General features: G+C 39.1%; 2 protein-coding genes across 6 annotated transcripts in view; one reads left to right on the top strand and one right to left on the bottom strand.

The window, feature by feature from the left end:
- Positions 1 to 22,703, top strand: part of UBAC2 (UBA domain containing 2) — a 182,734-nt gene that overhangs the window by 83,117 nt on the left and 76,914 nt on the right. The gene's annotated exons all lie outside the window — the stretch shown is intronic.
- GPR183 (G protein-coupled receptor 183) lies at positions 8,100 to 21,139 on the bottom strand. Its single transcript, XM_055244009.2, has 2 exons — positions 20,958 to 21,139; positions 8,100 to 9,725 (listed from the first exon to the last, which is right to left on the bottom strand). The coding sequence occupies exon 2, from the start codon at positions 9,705 to 9,707 to the stop codon at positions 8,622 to 8,624; it is 1,086 nt and encodes a 361-aa protein (XP_055099984.1). The 5' UTR covers positions 9,708 to 9,725; positions 20,958 to 21,139; the 3' UTR covers positions 8,100 to 8,621.

Genomic DNA, 22,703 nt, shown 5'->3' with positions numbered 1-22,703 from the left:
TATTTATTTTTAATTTTTTTCCCACTTTTAGGTTCGGGGGGTACATATGCAGGTTTATTACATGGGTAAATTGTGTGTAACTCAGGCTTGGGGTACAAATGAGCCCATCACCCAGGTAGTGACCATAGTACCCCATATGTAGCTTTTCAACCTCCATCACCCCACACTCCCCCAGCAAGCAGTCCCCGTTGTCTATTCTGTTGTTCCTATCTTTGTGTCCATGTGTATTCAATGTTTAGCTCCCACTTATATGTACAAACATGCGGAATTTAGTTTGCTGTTGCCACGTTATTCTTAGGACTCCTTGAAGGTCTGCTGAGACTCCCCTCACATGTAATCTTAGAATGTGGCCAGTGCGCGTGGAATGTGGCCAGTGCACATCCCATTCTCCTATGATTTGGATTGCTGTGCTTAACTGATTGGAGATGGAGACTGGTAGCTGTGTCTCTCTCAGTTCTTTCTGAATCCGTCCCTGAATTTCTGCCTCTACCCCCTGATGTAACAAGAGTAAGGGCATGTGTTAGAGAACATACACCATTTTTAGAAATTTATTACAGAAATTTTCAAATATACATAAATACAGAGAGAATGGTATAATGACTACCATGTACCCATCACCTTTTAATCATTTTTTTCCAACACACAAACTTCAAATAATTTGACAGTTGGATCCCTAATGGGACACTGGTTTCCATTTTTCATTTTACCATATGGTTCCTAAAATCTGCATGGTGGTGGCCTACAGTGTCCCTCAACCCTGCCCTCAGATTTGCCAGTATCTCTACGGGCCTCCCCAGAGGCCTGAGTGTCAGGTGCAGGCACAGGCAGGTACCAGGTTTCAGGTAGAGCCCATAGGAGATTGTTGGGACTGAGAACCAGGATTACCTTGATTTCTTGTCACATGTGTATCAGGCCTGTGAGTCTGTTTTGATAATGTCTTCTTCTTAACTGCTGTTCTTTTTTTTTTTTTTTTTTTTAAATTTATTTTTTTATTTTGAGACAGGGTCTCACTCTCACCCAGGCTGAAGTGCAGTGGCACGATCATGACTAACTGCAGCCTTGACTTCCTGAGCTCAGGTGATTCTCCCACACCAGCCTGAGTTCTTTCTGAACCCATCCCTGAACTTCTGCCTCCACCCCATGATGTAACAAGAGTAAGGAAAAATATCTTTCTCTCTTCTTTTTTTCTTTTTTTTTTTTTTTGATAGAGACGAGGTTTTGCCATGTTGCCCAGGCTGATCTCCAATTCCTGGGCTCAAGTGAGCCTCCTGTCTCAGCCTCCCAGAGTGCTGGGATTATAGGCATGAGCCACCATGTGCAGCCTTAACTGCTGTTCTTTTAACAAACCAATAATGTTCAACTTTAGGACCTTCTCCTTGCCCTTGCTCCCTTACTGGGGAAAATAATAAGCAGTAATACATGAAATGGCACTTGCATATGCTTTCATTACTCTCTTGAACATATAATACATGATATGCTAAAACATACTGTTTGCATTTATTTTTATAGGCTAATATAGGCAGTAACCTTATACATTTTTACTATGTAGCCCCTGCCAAAAAATTTGATATTTCATGCCAGGACTTGATGGGAAAATTGTGGAACTGCTGCCCTCAAGCAATAAGAACGTATCAAAATGTTACTTTTTTTAGATTAGGTCGCAAACCTTTTGTAGCCTCGGTGTAGTTTCATTCTGACACACTTTTTTCTTCTCAAAATCTGCCTGGGAAAAGTCAGTCTTGTACAGAAACCAGAAATAAATGTTTTAACACTCTGAGAAAACGGATAAAAGCCAATCAGAAAAGCACTTTAGTTCTTGTTTTGGATCAATTGCGGTAGGTGCCGTGTGGGGCAGAAAGTAACGTGGCCCCTGCTCTGGAGTGGTTTTCAGTTGAGTGGACAGGATGTCTAAGAGCATTACTAACTAAGGGAAGCAACACAGTTAGCATGCAGATAGAGAACAGCTTTGAGAACAGCTTTAAAATTTTTGGGGAAGGTGAACTCTTGAAACAAAAAGGAAATAAGGTATTGTATTGCTCTCTTAAACAGCTTCTTTCTAACAACTACAGTATTGCCAGGATTTCTCTCGGTTTGGATGTGCATTATCAGAGATAAAGTAGGATGGCAGTCATATGCTGCTTTTTTACATGTGGAAGGAAATGGAAAAGCTAGTGGTGCTCCTCTTATACTCTCAACAGAAAAGTTTCATTTTGGAAAATGAATCCTGACTGATTTAAATGTCATTCTAGTTTCTAATTTAATGTATTTTCCATGATTAGCATTTTAGTACCAAGCAAGTATTAGTTATCTGTTGCTGCCTAACAAATTATGACATGCAATAATATCAACCTCTTACTATACTTTAAAACTACAAATCATATAGACTCCTCAGCTAATATTTGATGACCTATAGTCAACATATATTTTTTAGAGCACTGTCTGTGTTCAGGGTGTCATGCCCAGTGCTGTCCAGAATAGAAAGAAGGAAAAGCTAGTGTCTCTTCCCCAATGGAGTTTATGTTTCATTTGAGGAATACAAGAATATTGCACATGAAATAGACCATAGACTGTATGATGGCTGGCAAAGAGCTTGCCTGTTATCTAACGGTTACTTCACTGACAAGACAATTGAAGTCTAGAAAGACTCAAAGACTGGACAAAGTGGGATGGAGCTGGGTTGGAGTCTGACAGAACCAGGCCACCCATCTCCACACCAGTGTGTTTTTTCTTCCTTTGTTATAAGATCTAAATTAAAACTATGTGGCATGTACTGTAAAAGCCAAATAAGTTGAGGAAAGGAAGATGGATGGCTTTGAGTAGTCAAAGAAGGATTAAGGGAGGCGGGTGTGATTTGGATGTAAGTGTAAACAAGAAGGGGAGGAAGCAGGAGAATCCCACTAGAGAGAACCAAACATTTTATCCACAGGATGGACAAAAACAACCAGACAAACTCGAAAGGCCCTATTGGGCAATGGAGAGAAATTAGGTTGGAGGGAGTTGAAAGTGTGGGAGAGGAACTTGAACTTGATGTGGTAGATCATGGGGAACTATTCTCAATCCCTGAGCATGAAATGACACAATGAAAGTGGAATTAAAGATTGTTTGCCAAGATAACTGGATAGTGTCTGCATTTTTCTTTTCTTACACTCTGTATATTGGTCTTTTTTTTTCATTCCAAGTAGGTTAAACACTGTATTAATCAGAACAGGTTAGCTTATGGTGCAGCCACGAAATAACCCTGAAATCACAGTGGCTTAATCCACAGTGTGTTTCTTGTTTGCACCACTTGTCTAATACAGTTGGGTGGGGCATGGGGTGGGAGTTCTCACTTACTCATTCAGGGACCCAGGCTGACAAAAGTGCCACCATCTAGAACATTGCTGGACGCTGTGGCAGAGGAGAATGCCGCTCCCTCACACCTCAGGCTGGAAGTGACACACGCCTCTTTTGCCCCCAACCCATTGGTCAGAGGTAGTCACATGCTCTTCCTCCCCACCCCCAAGGAACTTGAGGATATTTGGTGAGCAGTGTATGTCTCTTTTAAGGCTTTCTGAATACCTGGAACATATACGTTTATTTGTTTAAGAGAGAAAATATGATGATGAAGAGTGCAGACCGTGGAGCCAGACCCCAGAGTGTAGAGCCTGGCTCCCCCACTTGCTGACTGTGTGACCGTGGGCAAGTTACTCAACCTCTCTGGAGCATAGTTTCATCATCTGGAAAGTGCGACTGATAAATAGAACAAGCCTCACAGCATTCTTGTGAGATTTGAATGAGCACTTTATATATGTAAAGTGCTTAAACCAATATGCTATATAATTGTTAGCAAGTATTTATTATTGTTATTAGTCATCATTTAATCTGCTGGCTTCTGGTACAGCATCCTAAAGAAAGGCTAAATTTTCTGACTCTCATCAAGAGGCCTGGGGGAAAGAGGTTGTAATTAGGTGTGCCAAGGCCAGTGTCTGGACTAGGATGATGGTAGTGGGCAAAGAAGATAGGCAAGGCCGGGCATGGTGGTTTACGCTTGTAATCTCAGCACTTTGGGAGGCCGAGGCAGGTGGATCACTTGAGGTCAGGAGTTCGAGACCAGCCTGGCCAACATGGTGAAACTCATCTCCACTAAAAATACAAAAATTAGCTGGGTGCAGTGGTGGGCACCTGTAATCCCAGCTGCTCAGGAGGCTGAGGCTGGTGAATCGTTTGAACCCAGGAGGTGGAGGTTGCAGTGAGCCAAGATTGCGCCACTGCACTCCAGCCTGGGTGACAGCAAGACACCGTCTCACCAAAAAAAAAAAAAAAAAAAAAGAAAAAGAAAAGTTAGGTAAGAGTGCATTTAAGAGGAGAGCACCCAGGTAGGGATTTGTTCACCACCTGAATCCCATGGATGGGAGAAAAGTATCAGGTGAGGGTGACAGCGAATGCAGGTAGAGTTTGCAGAGAAATTCAGGGGCTTGAGGGGAAAGGTGAACTGAATTCAGATGTGGTGATCGGGAGATGTCCAAGGCCCTGGAGGAAATAGAAAGGGAGGAACGGAGCTCAGGCTACAGGGTGGAACCTCTTACTAAGCAAGTTTCAGTAAGTGGTGGCATGAATGCTCCAAGTCAGGCCACAGGTTCTGGGGCCAGAGAGTGTGGGATTAAACCAGCTCTGCCACACCATGTGACCTTGTTGCTGTAGTTTCCTCATCAGCAAGATGGGGATGATAGTCATACCATGTCTTAAGGTAGTGAGGATTAAATAAGATGATGCCTGTAGAGGACTTGGAAAGTGGCATGTAGTCAGTGTTCAGCAAGGTCTTAATCGAATAGAAATTTGGGGGCTGTCTTTTAAGCAAACCGCTTTTCTGAGTTTAATGAAAACCTTCCATTGGCAGCAGTTCTTATGAGTACTCATGTAGTCCTCCCTGGGTTCAAAATAATGGCCTTGTCACCAGGTCACTTGTAATCCACATGCTTTTCATTTTCTCATTCTTCACCCAAATAGTCAGTGAGCAAATATTTTTTAGCTATGAAGAGAATAAGAAATTACGGTGGGCTGAAAAGTAACCAAAATAGACCATTTTAAGGGCTAATTTAAGATCAGTGCTTCCCCTTCTGAAATCGCATGCCACCTTGTACTCATTGGTAGGAGCCACTGTCTGCCCTTGCCTCTTGAAATATAAAATTATTTCTATATTTAGTTTTAAATTGCCTTGTTGACTAATTAGCGCTCTCCTTTAATGTGTCTAATTTAAATTACAGGATCTTCAAGGGCATATGCTCTACATTGTATAACTGCCTTCAGTTACACACGTGCTCTAGCATATGTAATTGAATATTTGGGTTATTTCTTTTCATTGAGAATTAAGAATTTCACAGATATTTCAGTAGGGCTTTAGAATTTTGTTAGTAATAGTACCAAACATACGTTATCAATTAAATAGATATTTGAGGACCTTCAATGTGCCAGGTTCTATGGCAATGTTGTATATATAAGAGAAGAAGCACTTGCCCTCACCAAGCCCACAGCTTAGCCAAGTTTATAATCTATATCTATTGTTGGGTTATTTGTCCTATTTAAGCATTATGCAGTCTGCTAGCATGTAATAAACCTTTTCAGGGGCCACACGATTGAGTTGTCTTCTTTATGGCTAGGATACAGAATTGGGGTTACATTCCTTTTTTTTTTTTTTTTTTTTTTTGAGACAGAGTCTCGCACTGTCTCCCAGGCTGGAGTGCCATGGTGCCATCTGTGCTCACTGCAAGCTCCGCCTCCCAGGTTCACGCCATTCTCCCGCCTCAGCCTCCTGAGTAGCTGGGACTACAGGCGCCCGCCACCACGCCCAGCTAATTTTTTTTTTTTGCATTTTTAGTAGAGATGGGGTTTCACCATGTTAGCCAGGATGGTCTCCATCTCCTGACCTCGTGATCCACCTGCCTCGGCCTCCCAAAGTGCTGGGATTACAGGCCTGAGCCACTGTGCCCGGCTGGGGTTATATTCCTAATGCTGCCTTTAATTTATCAGGGTGCCTCTTCTGAAGTTAAGTTTCTTTATAAAGTATGGGTGACACTGTTTGCTCAACCTGTTTCACAGGATTGTGGAAAGGAAGATGTTATATAATGTATGGACTGTTTTATAAATTATTGAGTTCTTCACATATACATGATGCCATTTCTAACATCTGACACTATATATACTATCCTCTCGCTGAATAGTCAGTGCATTTATTTACACTGATCCAAACTAAATAGCTTTGAGGGTTTTTTTTTTTTAATGTGGTCAACTGCCATAATAATGATCCATTTTCCCAGATTAGTTTTTCTAGCTCCCAATTATTATTTAAAACTGTAAATAATATATCACCCGATTTCATGGAGAAAATACTTATAGGGTTGTGATTTTCAAACAGTATGTTATATAATAAAGTCATGTTCTGTAACAGAATGTAACAATTATACAGCCCTGCCCTGTTCTCCAAGTTGACCTCTTGGTTAGGGGAATGCCCCAGAAATAAATGTAAAGCTAAATAATAGCAAGACAGTGAGAGGATGCCCACAGCCGTGTATGAACAGTGGCTTGGTGAGTAGAATGGGCAGCCTTTAAGGGGAGTGATTAGCTGAGTTTGATTGGAGTACAGACTTTTAAGAAAACATTAATTGGAGATAGGATTAGGGTTTACCTTTTTGGCAGTATGGTTGCTGATGACTGGATAAAATCATTTATATAGATTTGTGATATAGTGGAGGGAGGAGGCAGAAAACTGAACAGATAAAAGAATGTTATTCTGTTGTCAAATGCCATAGGTATTTACTCTCTTGTTTACAGGATCCTAAGAATTGACTCCCTTAGCCCAGAGAGGACTCTTGCCTACCCTAAGACAGTGTGTTGGCTCATACATCCCAGAAAGCGTCTCTACTCCAGTGTAGTCACAGAACCAGGGCACCACAGAGAAGCTCTGAAGTGGAGGAAGCTTTCTTTTTGATTTTCCTTTAGTAGTCTTCACGATGGTTCCTCTTTAGAGATCCAGCTCAGATGACTACCTAAGTGCCAACTTACATACAATTGTTGTTTTGCCCTTTCTTTTCCTTCACTTGGGAGAGTTTAGAGGTGGAGTGAAGGAAAGACACTAAGATTTGGGCTTTCATCCGTGTTTTCTCACCTGTCTGCATAAGATGTTACAAAGACCAGTGCCTATTTTTGACAATGGCTTTAAAGTCAGGTGGCTCTTTGTGAAATAAATGTAATGGAAATCTGAATATACTAGTAAATGGTGTTGAATCAACCATTAAGATTAATTTTCTTACAGAGTAAAAGTTGAAAGTGAGTAAGACAAGAACTTTAAATAAAATATTTTCAGGATATAAAGTCCAATAAAAATTTAAAGTGTAACAGAGTGAGACCCCCTTTCTGAAAAAAATTTTTAAAGTACAACTCAGAATTAACATTTTCTTTATCTACCATTATAAAAATTGGTGTCATTGCCAACAGAGAATACTGTATTGGGGTAGTTTTGGGGATAAAACAAATTTGAACTGGCAGACCAGTTGACTACTTGGAAAGCTCATGCTACTAATACTAAGGTACTCATTTCAGCAAGTATATAATATTGTAAAGAATCCTAAGATGCTTAATTTTGTAAGTTTGCATTTTACTATGATCATATTTAGCAAGCAGCAACTATATTTTTCACTGCTCATCATGCACCACGCTTCTCCTACGTGATAACTCAAACCACTGAAATACAGATGTAGAGTACTAACAGCTTGGGGGAAGAAAAGAGAAATGATCCCCTAGCGATCCCAAGAAAACCAGTCATGTAGGCATGTCTTTTATTTTCAAGATGAATTTAGCAAGTAGACCCTCCTCCCAGTGGGCACCTCCATATAAAGTCTTTTTCATATTGCTAAGCAGAGGCCCTAAAAGACTGTGCTGGCAGCTCCAGGAAAAGCTCAGTGCTTTCATTGCCTCAGTCATCATCATCATCATCATCATCATCATCATCATCATCATCATCATCATCATTTATAATGTTGCAATTCAAAGTCTATTGCCAATTATCTTTTCCCTGACACTCCCACTGAGAGTTGACAGTGAGCATTGAGGGACAGACTCATAACTTTGCAACATCCTGCTCTTTATTCCAAAAGAGTTCTTTAACAAAGTTTTATGACTCAGAACAAAACAAAACAAAACACTGGTGTTATTGAGGGAATTAAATCTAACATTGAGAGAAATTGGGGTTTAAGAAATATGTTATTTAAAAAGTATGTTACAGTATTAACATCTGGCAATATATAATCTATTCAGTCCTTTTTCTTTAGCCATTTGTTGGCAAGAAATAATTAAATTTTATATTAAAACAAAACTTTTTACATTGGGAGTTATTAAGAGCGTCTCCTTTTGGTGTATTCATTTACAAATAAAAATGAAATATTTATTTTCATTTTTATTGTGTTTTATGTTATTTGCTTTATGTTGTTCTCTTGGGCTTACTTCTGAGTCGGAGATGGGAAAGTGCCCAATGAAAGAAATATAAAAGAATCCTAATTGGAAGCTGAACAATTATTTTGCTTTATAAGAAAAGTCCTGCAAAGTTTGTCATACAGTTTACTTCACTATAAACCAAAATACAATCCATTTCACTTTCCATTTGAAGACTTGGAATGTATCATCATCTGTGTTTCTGTCATTTCACGTGAGTTTTCTTCAGGGGCTGACTTCACAGCACTAGAAATCGATACACTGACTTGCCGTTTCAGCATCCTCATAACCTTTCTCTTATACCCTTTACATGCAAAGAAGTAGATAAAAGGGTCCATGCAGCAATTGAAGTTCATCAGGCATACTGTAAAGTGCAGAGAAATCTGGAACGAATGTCTTTGGCTACATTCCAGGAAATTAGAGAAACGAAGCTTCTTAATCATATGTTGAATAATTGCAACATGGTAAGGTGTGAAACAGAGAACAAACACAACAATAATAAGAATAATTGTGTTGAGAGCCTTTTTGTTTACACCAGATTTCTCAGTGAGTGGGTTTTGTTTGGCAGTTCTAAAGAGTTTGCAGCAGATCTGAGAATAGCAGATGAGAATGATTATAAGTGGAAGTACATATCCTATGAAACATGCCCCTAGCAGAATCCAGGGAAGAGATTTAGTTTCTTCAAAGTTTGGATACTCCATGCATGTAATCCTTTCAGCCTCCTGCTTTGACATAGGATTGATGAGGAGTGGGAGTGTCTGAGCAAATACTAGAATCCAGACAAATATGCACACGCCTTTTGCGTGTTCAATCCTTTTTATCTTGTTGTAGCGTAGAGGGTGCACCACAGCAATGAAGCGGTCAATACTCAGGCAGGTCATAAAGTTCACACCTGCGTATGTGTTGATGTAAAACACTAGCGCAGTTATCCTACACAAGGCATCTCCGATTCTCCAGTCAAAGCCCATTGCATAGTAGGCTATTCGTGTAGGCAAAGCGGTGGTAAAAAGTATATCAGAAATCACCAAATTTGTTGAATAGAGGGTGGTAGAGTTGATTTTTTTCCTGTTTTGAACAATGACGACCAAGGCTAGTAAGTTTCCCACAAGCCCAATGATGAAGACGAGGCTGTAATGCAGAGGCATTACTATCCTGGCCGTGCTGTGATGTGCATAGAGGTCACAGTCATTTCCCTGAGGAGTTGCAGAGGGCGTAGTAAAATTGTTAGACATTTGTATATCCATTGGTGGTGGTCAAGGTGTCTAGAAAAAACCAAGAAAGATCATTTAAGTAAAAGCATATGTATTCAGTTTGATTACTCATTAGTTTTAAAAAAGTTTAAATAATGTATCAAAGCAATCCAAACTGTCTTTTATATATCTAAGTCTTAAAATTTCATGACATGCAATTTTTAACAATTTGTAATTATAATATGGTTACATATATGGTAACAGGAAGAACAGAATAAAATTTGTGTTTTTACTCTCACAATTTGCTGACTTTGGCAAAGCTCTGGCAAAGGAAACAGAACCATTTAAATAGGGCAAACACATTTTTGTGACAGAAGGGAATGCACTAAATTTTTAGGCAGAAATTCCCCTTCCCTTTTTTGAATCATTGTCTGGTTAAGTAAAGCACCCCACATTTCAGACAGGCATGAAGCTTTGCTTTTAAATTTAATTTCAGTTGGATTTTTTTTAACCAAATGCATATCACTGCCAGGAAATGAAATCAGTCACCACATTTATGTAGTGAAATATGAACTTACCACAGTGATCTGATTTGTGTTAACCTAAAAGTCTGAGAAATAAGCTTAGTCCATGTTAGGAACTGAAAGTTAGATTTTCTTTTTAAAAAGAAGAAGACGACGACCACAACAACCATGACTAAAATGACAAAAAAAGAAGAAAGATAAAGAAAATGAGAGAGAAAAAGACTTAAGCTACTTCAAAGGGAAATTATTAAATTTTAAAACTCTATCAGTCTGCAAGTACTCCATGGATCCATGCAATCTACACTTCTACCTTTGTGCATAGTAGCAAGCATCACACATTATATTTTGTTTCTTGCTGTATTCACTAAACATCTTCATGTCAGTGCAACGTATGTATTTGTCATATGTGTAGATTTTATATAAACATTTGATATTCTACAGTCTTCCAATGTGTCAGTGCATAATTTGCTTAGCTACTCCCTTGATGAACTTTTGGATTCTTTCTAATTCTTTTCTTGTTATAAATAATGTTAAAGCAGAAATTTTAAGTCCTAAATTGAAAAATGGAAAACTCCTACAATAAAGTTCTGTAGATGAGGGTAAACTTTGATTAAAGCAGGAAGAGCAGAGCAATAAATCCTGTGTGATTATTTTTAGAAGAAAAATAATTCCTCTGATAGAACTGTGTGTACATAAATCTCACCTGGAAGTCACCAAAATTAAGGGGCACTTTCAGCATATCTAGTGATGTTGCTACTGTATATTTAAAGAAATATACAGTATTTCCTTAAAGACTGTCTCTACCCTGATCAAAAGCACTGTCTTCAAATCTGCTTCTCTCCCTGCTGTATTAAATGAATTGGATCTCAGCTAACTTCATTCTAACAACCTTAAAACTGAGATGTTCACAGACACTGAGGGTTGTCAGAGGATTGTGGTCATGTTATGTTAGAGGTATGCATTTTGTACAGTGTTGATAGGTTAATCATTTTAACCTAAATGGAAATAAAACCTAAAGCAAAAGAGAGCAAAAATGGAAATAAAACATTTTATTATCCAGAAAAGAGACAATGGGAAAAAAAACAAAGAATGAAAATGGTAAGTAGAAAACACAAGAGGGTAGGGATGTGTCACAACAAACTTAAATGGGTTGAGCTTGCCTATTACAGAACAGAGACTATCGGTTTAGATTAAAAAAAAAAAAAAAAAAATCCAGCTGTATGCTGCTTAGAAGAGATATGGCTCAAAGTCATAAAGAAAGGTTGAAAATAAAGGCAAGGGAAAATATGTACCAGGCAAATCCCAACCAATGAAAAGGTAGTATGGCAGTATTAACATCAGAAAAAAATAGAATTCAAGGCAAATTCAATATTAATAGGAATACAGAGGGTCACTACAGAGGTTAAAAAGAACAGTCTACAAAGAATATAAAAATAATCATGAAATTTACATGTAACAGCAAAATTTGATGGAATTTGAAGGAGAAATTGGCAAATTCACAACCATAGTGGGAGATCTTAACACATTTCTATTATAATGTGCTAGATAAAAAAGAGATTAAAGACTTATTTACTCAACATGATTTAAAAGCTAACAGAACTTGCACTGAAGACACATGAGCATATCCGCAAATTTGACCATGTGCTAGGTCACCAGAAGACTCAAAGCTTTCAGAAAATAATTACTTTCTGATCACATTGCTTGACTACAGTGCAGCTAAATTATAAACCAATGATAAAAAGATAAAGGATAAATTTGGAAATGAAAAAATATACTTCTAAGGAACTCATGGGTTAAAGAAGAAATCACAGTGGAAATTTTGAAATGCTTAGAACTAAATGACGAAAGTACTACCTGTGAAAACTGTGGGATGCAGATAAGGCAATCTGAGATAGATATAAAGCCTTGAATGCATTTGTTTAAAAAAGGAAAGATTTAAAATAGATATGTTAAATATACAGTTCAAGAAGCTAGAAAACTGTCCAAAGCAAGTGGAAAAACAGTAGAGATAATTGCAGAAATTAATGAAATAGAAAAGACAATAAATATCAGTTTTATATTTTGTGCAGGAAAAAAAATGGAGTGGTTCTTAAATAGAAAATCATAGGGATTGCATTGTGGAATAAAAGTAGAAAAAGATTTTTCCATTTAGTTGGGAAAGGCTTCATGTGAGAAGCAGCTTTTCAGGAACTAGGACTAGACACAAGAGAGAGGTGAAAATTCCAGGCAAGGGTTGCAGCTTTGGAATAGGCAAAAATAACTTTTATTAATGTTTTTCTAAGTTCTGTGAAAATGTTTTTTTCCCCAAAAATCTGAATGTGTATTTTTGAGTATTTCTAAGCAGATTCATGAGAATTGCCTTTAAAATACATGGCAGGGAAAAAATACTTCACTGTAGAGTCTGCAAATCCTCCATATGAATAATTATTATTGTAGAAATTAGGAAAGTAACACTCACGTAACACTCAGAGGAGAAGGTGCCATTGCTTGCCAGTTTGTATACAAATACGTGTCTGACTGCATCACCAAATAAGATGCAGCATCTAGCAGAGCCAGAGATTGCAGGAGTTTCAGAACAAAGTTCAAGAATGTTTAACATAGCTTCCAAACAGTTCAAATATCCTTCATTAGAGGATTAAATATTTTATGGCATAGCCATACAGTGGAATACAGGAATACAGCCATGCAGTGAATACAGTGCAGCTCTGAAAATGGCAACATGAAAATGCCTGTTTCTTGACTGGGAATTATGTTAAGTGAGGAAAGCAGATTATACAACATGCCACTTTTTTGGGAGGTGGGGAAGCAAATACACACACACACACACACACACACACGAACACACACACACACAGAAAGATGTCTGTATGCCAAAACATAATTTTGTATGAGTAATTTTGGGGCTTTACTCATATATTCTAGATTTTTAATGCTGAACATTTCTATTCAGCGACTGGAATGAATAAATAGGTAAAAAAATTTTAATGGGAAAAAATTTTAGTTCCCCTTTTCTTGTAAAAACCTTGTTATCTGACATGCTTTTCAAAGCTTGCACTTCAGTGTTCGTTTTTCAGATTTCTGCATTAACTTACTAGTTGTGTACCTTTGCATTGTGTCATCATGTAGAAACCTCACAGCAGCCCTATGAGCTTGAGCATTACTACCCCTTACCTACTTTGCAGGTGATGAAACTGATAATAAATATCAATTTTATATTTTGCACAGGAAAAAAATTGGAGTGGTTCTTAAAAGCCACGCTGGGGTTAAAGGCGATGCTGGATCCTTCTCTGTGATGACCTGGCTTCAGGTTTCTTCCTCTGTTCAGTCCTTTGCACAGGCATCTGTTTCATGCTGCCCTTAAAGAACTGAGGGCTTGTGGTTTCAAAGTGGTCAAGGCTCTAAGGGCCATCCTCACTATAATTATGGCACATGTGCAACATGGCCCAGCTGCTCCAGAGCAAAGGGACAACTCATAAGGGCAGGGGGTGCGCACTTCCAGGAGAGGTGCCTTCCCAAATGGGAAACCACTTGTGGCCACACATCATTGAGCCCCAAGGGGTAGCCTGTTGAGGGTCCTTAACTGACGACCATTGTGCGCTGGAGGTAGCCAAAGAGAGGCATTTGCAGAATGTGGACATGTAAGTGGGATGGCTTGGAAATGATCTTAGGTAAAGGTAAATGCATGCTTTGGATATTTGGATGTTTAGTAACCTCTTGAAGGATGATTCCACTAGGTAGCCCTAATATGTCACTTTAGTTCTTGCTTGTATTTATCCTGTGTTATTAATGTGGTAGTTTTAGCCAATTTTATGATCCCAAATTGAGAGGAAAATCCTTTCATATGCATGACTGTTACTATCCCATTCTTATATCAGCCAGTCCCAATTTATTATAATCTTCCCTCAGAGATATTACTTTATATCTTCCTTTAATCATCTTAAGGATTCCTTTCTGAAACTTGAATTAAGTCCATTCTTTTATTCAGCAGAAAAATGGTTTTTAGTGCCTCCATGTGCTAGATGCTGGGAATACAGAAATGGTACCTTTTTGTATTAGAGGGTCTGGAACTGAAGGGTGAATATACAGCGTTGAGCATGTGCTGTTATCTGAGTGAGGTGTTCCTCAGGATTCTTTCCCACACATAGCAGTATGTGCTGGGTTCCTCCTCATATGTAGCAGTATTCTGCTCACTTTGTGCATTACAGTGCGCCAGTGTCAATATTTGGATAGTACAGTTATCTTTTAATTCTTTTCAGTAGAAAATTTATTCTTAAGTATATTTTAAGTATTTTACATTTTAATTATTAGGCAGCAGCTTCTGACATGTTATTTAAGATATATTTATATACACTGAGGTATATATACTAGAAAGTATTATCATTTATCATTGTATTGCCTAGGGAAAAGCCCAAAGAAATGTTTGTTCTAAATCTTTTTTCTTTAGAACACTAATATCAGAATAATAGCTTCCTCATAATGCATTCTACTGAAAAGGTGCACGTGGCCCCTCAGCCATCCTTCGTGCTGCCCACACTGAGGGACAGGAGTCAGGACAGAGGCCTTTCCCTGGAGGGCATGGATAATGACTGGGCCACAGGAAGCCTGGATCCTTATTCAGGTTCCACCTGTGGAACAGGGCCCTGTCGGCCTTCAAGGCTCCTGTGCCTTCTGCTGGGAGCCACCCTGGAAGCCATCTATGCCATTCCCTTTTTTTTATTGGTAAACAAAGGAGACAGTCCCAGTTTTGCCTCTGTAATGCAGTATTTGGTCCTTTTAACTTTACTGTTATCCTAACGTGTAAAACAATAAGTTTCTTCCCTAGCAAAATATCTTCCAAAGTATTTTTACTTATGCTTTGGGAAGTGAGCCTGTGTGTGTTTTTCTCTAGAATGTATTTCATTGCTAATAGAGTTGCTAACACTTCTTGAGATATTATCATCTCATTTTTGCATAACCGGACATGTTGACATGAACTGACAGGTTCTTTCTAGCCGCAAAAGGAAAAAAAAATAAAAGGCCCCCCAAAACTCATTTATTTAGCATCTAAGAAAATTATCTAAGCACTAATGTAGTTTGCGCTCTGGAAATGTTTACCCTAGGTACCCACTTGGAGGGATTTGTGATTTTTCACAGAAGACATGTACCTTCTGTGGTCCTAATTTACTCGCTCAAGTAATTAAAGTGTTTTCTCAGCCTTTAATTTGGGCAGAAACAGAACAAAACCTTTACCATATTCTGGGATTTAGTTGGTGCTAGAATAACAGCTTTTGGCTTTTGCTGAAATGTCATCTTTGCCCTCTAATATTTATTTATTTTAATAATCATCAACACCTTGAATGAAAAGGGGCTTACCTAGGAATTCTGTTTAAATGTAGCCACTAGCAATGACTGGAATGGGTCAAGTTGTGCTGAGATGATCACCAATTGGAGGTGACTTCTCTATAGGTCAAGTCTGCTCTAGAGTCAGCTTATACAGAGAGGTGACCTGAATCAACGTGCCCACAGTGGATGTACCAAAGAGGAACTTCCAGAAGCTCACTTTCAAAAACAGCCAGGGGAGCCACCCAGATGCGGCCACATAGATACTAATTATATGTGTATATTGTTAAGTGAGGAGTGTTTGATCTGATTCTTTCTCTGATACACTGTCCTTGGCTACTTTGAGGAAAGGTTAAGACTGAGGAAGAATTTCTGGAACAGGGAGAAATAAAATCATTGGAAAGGAGGGGGAAGGTGAAAGCTCAGGGTTAATTGAAATTACAAGGATATGGTTCTACTGAGGAAATAAAGACAAGCACAGATGTATCAGGACGGCAGGCTGGGGCTGTTTCAGCTCCCTTGAGAATAAACCTGCTCCAGGGAAGAAAGAAATCATTCATTACTTCTTCCTCTGGTTACCTGGTTTTATAAGTATTTGTCAATTATTTGAAAATGCCTTCTTGTTCAAACAAGGACATCTAAATTTGGCCCAGTGTCACACATACTGGGTCCTAGCATTCAACTAGTGATTTTTCTCATCACCTTTTTCATTGACTAAATAGCCATCATCTGAGGTATTATGGGTGTCGTTTGCCTGTAAAATGGACAGTGGGAAACATGCATTCCTGGTGTGCAAGAGGAACCTGCACTGCTGTGGAGCTGTGACCAGCATAGTCAGAGCCTCCTGGTGCTTCATTAGTAAAGTCAAATTGTCCATTCTATTAATAATACGCTGCTAACCAACTGTCATAGTAGTCAGTACATGCCTTTGTGACCTGGTTAAATACATCTTTGTACACTGTAAGGTGACTTTTTCCCAGCCAACTTTGAGTCCTAAATTGATAGCTATGTCTGTGTCCATGATTCATTTTTTAGAAGGATTGAGAACAATATTCCCTATATCCTTTCAAAAAATCACGCATACCAGAGTGATATTCAGCATAGAGCTGACTGTGGTCCGTCTGTTTGGGGAACCTCCCCTGCCTCCTGGGGGGCTTGCTTTCTGGCTTATGGAGTGTGACTAGCCGAGGGGCTTAGTAGAGGCAACCTTACTGAGGAGCTCTGTGACCGGCCTGCCAACCCCATTGCGCAGCCTGGGTCAGACCAGCTCCCAATAGATCTGCAAAAGGCCATTTATAGGACCAAGTACAGAGAACTTCTTCAAGACAGAAAAAGACAGAAAAACCTCTTCAAGACTGAAAAGGGGTTTAGCAGTCTCCTGTTTCCTCTTTGTGCTTTATATGTGTCCCCAACCCAGTGGATGTGCAGCGAAGACCCACTTCAGCTTCATAGACGCGTTCCTTGGAAATGATGGAAAGGTGCTTGAGCACGGGAATTCTTTAGTTGAACACCCAGTTGCACATTTGGGGTTTCACATATTCCAGTTATTTTCTTTCACCTTTCACTGGTAAAAGCCACCTGTGTGTCTTTTGGTGGCTTCTATATTGAAAAGTATGGAAGTTATTGAAGATGAAGATGATATATGTTTAGAGAACTAAGAAACTAAGAATCCCACCATAATACTCATTTTAGTGTAAGAAAGATATTCTGTGTTTGTATCTGGCATGATTTGTAGGATGCAGCGTGTGGGAAAAGTGCATAATATAAAAACGCTCTTTATAATGAAGCTCTGTGTCTATAATATTTCTCCTCTGAGTCCTGAATGTTTCTGGAAATAATATGTACCCTTTCTCTTTCAAGTTCAAGGAGTTTCAATTTTGTTTTTGTCTCTATTATCAGATGGAAATTAGGGGGAACATGAGATACCGTGATTTTATGGATAAACCGAATTCCAGGTCAACTCGGTCATTCGCTCAGGGATCTTACTGTGGTACTCAAGGCAGGGGTCATGAAGGCGCCTAGGACTCCGTGTTCTCCCTCACCTGCTGCCTCTAGTCAGCGAGCAGTCCCTGTGCCTCAGCCTTGTGCTCTGCTGCACATCCGTGTCTGTCTGTCTGCCTGTTGTGTGCCATTCCCGCCCTTCTGCCCACAGCCACGGCAACAGCTTCCCGCCAGGCTCTGAAACGGGGCCCATCCAACCCCAGGCAAACCACAAGCTCTGTGTCATGACTCACAAGTTCTCTCATGATCTGAGCTCCATTCCCTCTTCAGGAGGGTTGCTGGCCAGCTTCCCCGATCGTGCCCTGGTTCCAGCCATACAAAATTACTTATAACCTTTGGATGTCCCATGTTCCCTCACAACTCCATGCCCACTAACACTCTTCCCTCTGTTTGATGTCCCCTGGCCCCTGTCCTGTATCCTCAGCTCCTACTTTCCTTCAAGGCTTAGTTCTAAGTATCCCAGGAGCATTCCTGTTCTCCATCATCTGAAAGGCAGTGTGGGTGTATTTGTGAGGCTGCTGTGCTCTGTCATAGTGTGTGTATCGTTGATTTTCTTCCCTGTCTCCCATGAGCCTGGGAAGTACTGTGAGTGGGGACCCTGTGTTGTTAATTTCTTGTATCTCTAGGTGATGTATGATCGATATTCAATAAATACCCATTAGTTAAAGAATAGCAACATTGCAGCTTTCTTAATCCTTAATGAAGGTTCTTTAGTACACCGCAGTAAGCCCTTGATGAATAATAATCAATTAAAATTACTAAGCAGAGACTGTGTTCCAGGCACTGCCCTGGGCACTGTATGTGTGTTTACTCATTGAATCCTTTCAGAACTTTCACAAGTCCATTGACAGATGGTGAAACGGAGGCACCAGGGCACTTAAGTGACTAAAGACCTAGCTGTTAAGTGTCAGGATTCAGACCCAGGCAATTTGGCTTCAGAAGTCATATCCAGTACGATACATTTTATCTCCTATTTCCGACGTGATCTGCTATTATGGGTAGAAAACAAGTAAAATAGGAAGGCATCTCAAAACCTTAACGTACGCTGACTCTTACCTATCTGAACAAGAGAGACTAGGAGAACTGGGGGAAGGGAATGGGGGCAGAGAGGAAGAGATGTTGATTCAAATGAAGGAGTTTATTAGTTTATTTGTAGCATATTTTAAAGTAAGTAAAGGTTTTATAAATGGATTTAGACTACTGTTTTAACAATATTTTAATAATAAACCAATTTAGACTGAAATTTCAATGGAAAAAAGATGGTAAATACCTAGAATAGGCTTTTATGCTGTTAATTGATTTTTAAACTACTTTTTAGATATTTGCAGAGATTTAACAAAATATTTTTATTCTTCTCTTTGGGCTTCCAAAACACCACAGGCATCTGTGTCACTGTCACAGCTTTCAGAGGATTCTCACATGTGTTATCTCATTTTATACGATGCCGAGACTTCTTGGAAAGCTGATCAACCCCCCAGGCCGGAGGACACCACTCGTCCTCTACACAGGCCACATCCAGGGCTGCCTAACAACTCCAGCAGGCCTTAACCATAGCAGAGAGAAAGGTATCCCTGTAAACGGCTTTATTAGCTGCGAAGCTCTTTTAAATGTAAGCTTAAGGATGATGACTTGATCTCATCCAACATTTTATCCCATAGAATGCTACAGAACCAACCTACAATAGATATCTAGTAAATATCTATAGAATAAATAAATGAATTAAAGTCATATAGCAACTTGAGTTAATATTTATTCCATTAAGTGACTGGTCATGGTACTAATTATCTCTAGGAAGCCAGATGAAAGTAATTTATACAAGGGATCATTACCATTGTCACTGATACGATACATAAACATGTGAGTGAACATTTTGTGGAGTAGCATATTCTTTGTGGTTTTATGTCCAAAAAGTGCAGTGAACTCTCAGAGAGAAGACATGCTAAAATATAAGAAGTGTGGAATCCTTCCAGTAAGCACAGTTAGATGTGTGATCATCCATAGACTCAGGGCCGTTTATTTATTTATTTATCTATCAAGACAGAGTCTTGCACAGTCGCCCAGGCTGGAGTGCAGTGGCACAATCTCGGCTCACTGCCACCTCCGCCTCCCAGATTCAAGGGATTCTCCTGCCTAAGCCTCTCGAGTAGCTGGGATTATAGGTGAGTGCCACCATGCCTGGCTAACTTTTATATTTTTAGTAGAGATGGGGTTTCACCGTGTTCGTCAGGCTGGTCTCGAACTCCTGACCTCAGGTGATCTGCCTGCCTCGGCCTCCCAAAGTGCTGGAATTACAGGAGTGAGCCACCACGCCCAGCCAGATTAAGGGTCTTTATGTAAAATATCCATAACATATCTGTTGGATTCACCCTCTGGTAAGTCGGTGGCCAGAGAGATGGGAGAATAATGATAGGAGACAGTTTTTTAGCACTTACAATGAGAGGCAATGTTGTAAGGACTTGGCAGTAGTAATACTCCCCATTTTACAGGTAAAGCAGCTGAAGCCAGATATTAGGTAACTTGTGTGGGGGGCCACACAGCTTGTAAATTACATTTGAGCCTGATTTCAGAGCCCTTGCTCTCATTACACTATATTATACTCAGTGACACCAAAAAAAAACCCAAAATACCACGCCCCCCTCCCCCAACACACACACAAATACACATATACAAAACCCTCACCCCCCTTTAAAGGAAGTCTCTTCACAGCTTCTATTTTGCCAGGTTTCTGTTACCACCATTCCCAACCTGGACATAAATGTTGCCAAAGCACTGCATAGAATTCATTGTGATTTTTTTCCCCCAGGCACATAGAAAAGATACATTTAGTCTAACTAAACGTAAGTATAAACCACACAACAGACTTTTTTTCCACTTATCTAATCAGTAGTATATAGCATTTAAAAAGCAAAGATTGGTACTCTTTGCTGGCTGGTGGGTAAATTGGTAAAATGTTTTTGTAAACCAAAAAGTAATGTTTTATATCTAAAGCTTTAGAAAATACACCCTTTGCCCTAGGAATTCTACTACTGAGATTCTATCCTGAGAAATAATCTTATATTTCTAATAATTCCTGTAGTGTAGGAATATTCTATATTAAAATAACTTTGTTCCTTTTCCTTCATACTAAGTTATCCTGAAATATTGGCATTATTTGCGTAGTTTTGCTTGATACAGTTTTTTTGTCATTGTGAGTTTATACAGTAGTACATGAAGTAAGCCCTATTTTTTGACAAAGATATTTCTGGTGGACCCATCGCTTTCACTCAGCTTTATAAGAACTAACTAGACCTACCAGTCAGCAGAGAGTCTAAACTTACATTATTAATATAATTTTTGTTAGAAGTGATGGTAGCTTGTTCTTAAATAGATTCTTTTCCTTTTTACCTTTTACCTTAAAACTTAGGCTTTTAAAGTTTTTCTTAAAAAAATTTGTTGAAAAAGCAAAAGATCTTGTACTTACATATCAGTGACTCGTTTGGGTCTCTGTGTAGTAGCTGTCAGTACTTGTCCAAACTGAAGTAAGTTAACTGTGGCATGTTGTTTTAAGAGAGGCTGTGCAGACATCCTTTTATGGTGGTGACTTTTTTTTTTCTGTCACCCTGTGACTGAGCATGTAATGAGCAGTTAGCCTCGTGTACGTGTGTGTACTTTTTTTTTTGTTTTAAATGGGAAGTGAAATTTTTTATAGTGATAAAAAAAAACGACTATCCAAAAGCCCCTTGGAATTTATGAATTGTTGATATCTGTGGAACTTTATAAATTTTTCTGTAAGGTTTAAGTATCAGAAAATTCTTTGAAAGAGACTGAAGCAATAAACCTTAACCAAAAAACAGGACCAAGTTACTGATGATTTTATATTGATTTTCTGTGTAAAATATGGGTTTTTAAATGTTTTAGGGAAAACAGTGTCAACTTTGACAGTGCTTTTTACCTGGAAACTTGGTATCAGGGAGTAGTTTACACATTCCGCCTTATCCACAGCTTATGAGAAAGAAACAGGTTTCTGTGGCATGGGGGAGAATGACAGTCCAGGATGTGGAGTGGACAAGATTAGTCGCCGTTTTCAGTCGAGAGGCTGCCTGAGTCAGAGACTGTGTGAATACTTGAATAACAGGGCAACACTTGAAGGGAGGCCCATTGTAGATAAAATCCAGCCTCTTCAGCACAGGGTGAAAGAGACTTATGCTGTTCACCTCATAGTTTTAGTTGACTCAGTTTAAACCAACAGCATAACGTGTGTCTGTCAGAATGCAGTTTATTTGCAGGCTTAATTACCAGATATGTAGCACTCAGATCAGGAGAGGTGATGTTTACGCTTAGTCAGGACTGATCTGGCCATTCCCAGCCACTTCTGGGTCTGCATTTTACGAAGACATAGATGACACCTGTGGTAGTGAGGGGCCTGGATAGCAGGTCTTAGGAGAACTGATTAAATAAGCTGGGGATGTGTATGCTTTGTAGGCATAGGGTCATTATCCTTATGCTTTTGGAAACTCTCATAGAAAAGTGTTTACATTGCTTAGTCAGTCTTCCTAACTCCAGAGGCTACCGGGAGGGCTGGTAAGAAGTTACTGGAGATAGCTTTTGGATCAAAAGATGAGAGTCATTCCCAAAAGTTGTGATTATTTTAAAAAATGGAGTATGCTGTTTCTTATTTAGATGCTTGAGTAAACTTGATGATGATTTTGAGGGATGATGTAAACAGAATTGAATCATTTGGTAGGAATTTGTAACTCTGTGACCTCAGAAACCTTTCTGCTCCAGGATTCTGTAAAAATAAAAATAAAAAAAAAACAGGATTTTGTAAAAAAAAAAAAAAAAAAAAAAAAAAAAAAAAAAAGAGTAACTTTTGCCTCCCACAGATGTCATTAGGTTCTTCTAACCTCTAAAGTGCTGAGAGTATGGAGGAACATTGTCAGACACAAGAAAGAGCATGAAGTAAGTCAGCTGAATTCTTTGGGCCACCACCTCACTGTGTATAAAATAAAGGGTTGAACTAAATGATCTCCAAGGTAATTCCTAGTACAAAAATTCTATGAGGGGGTAACACAGAGATTTTATGACTTGGTGGATAATATGACATCATATTCTAGAACTAGTTCATTTAAAACTTAGACTGCAGAGTACTTGAAGAAGACATTGTTGATAAATTTTTCAGTTTCTTGAAAGACCATTCTGGTGGGGTTTTGGCTTTTAATTTTGAAAT

Source organism: Symphalangus syndactylus, chromosome 15 (genome assembly GCF_028878055.3).
Source record: "Symphalangus syndactylus isolate Jambi chromosome 15, NHGRI_mSymSyn1-v2.1_pri, whole genome shotgun sequence".
Classification (NCBI taxonomy): domain Eukaryota; kingdom Metazoa; phylum Chordata; class Mammalia; order Primates; family Hylobatidae; genus Symphalangus; species Symphalangus syndactylus.
Note: the sequence above shows the minus strand (reverse complement) of the source record. Positions and strands in the feature narration are given on the sequence as shown.

Coding starts and splice junctions, on each gene's coding strand:
- GPR183 (XM_055244009.2), bottom strand. CDS start 9,707: ATGGATATACAAATGTCTAACAATTTTACTACGCCCTCTGCAACTCCT.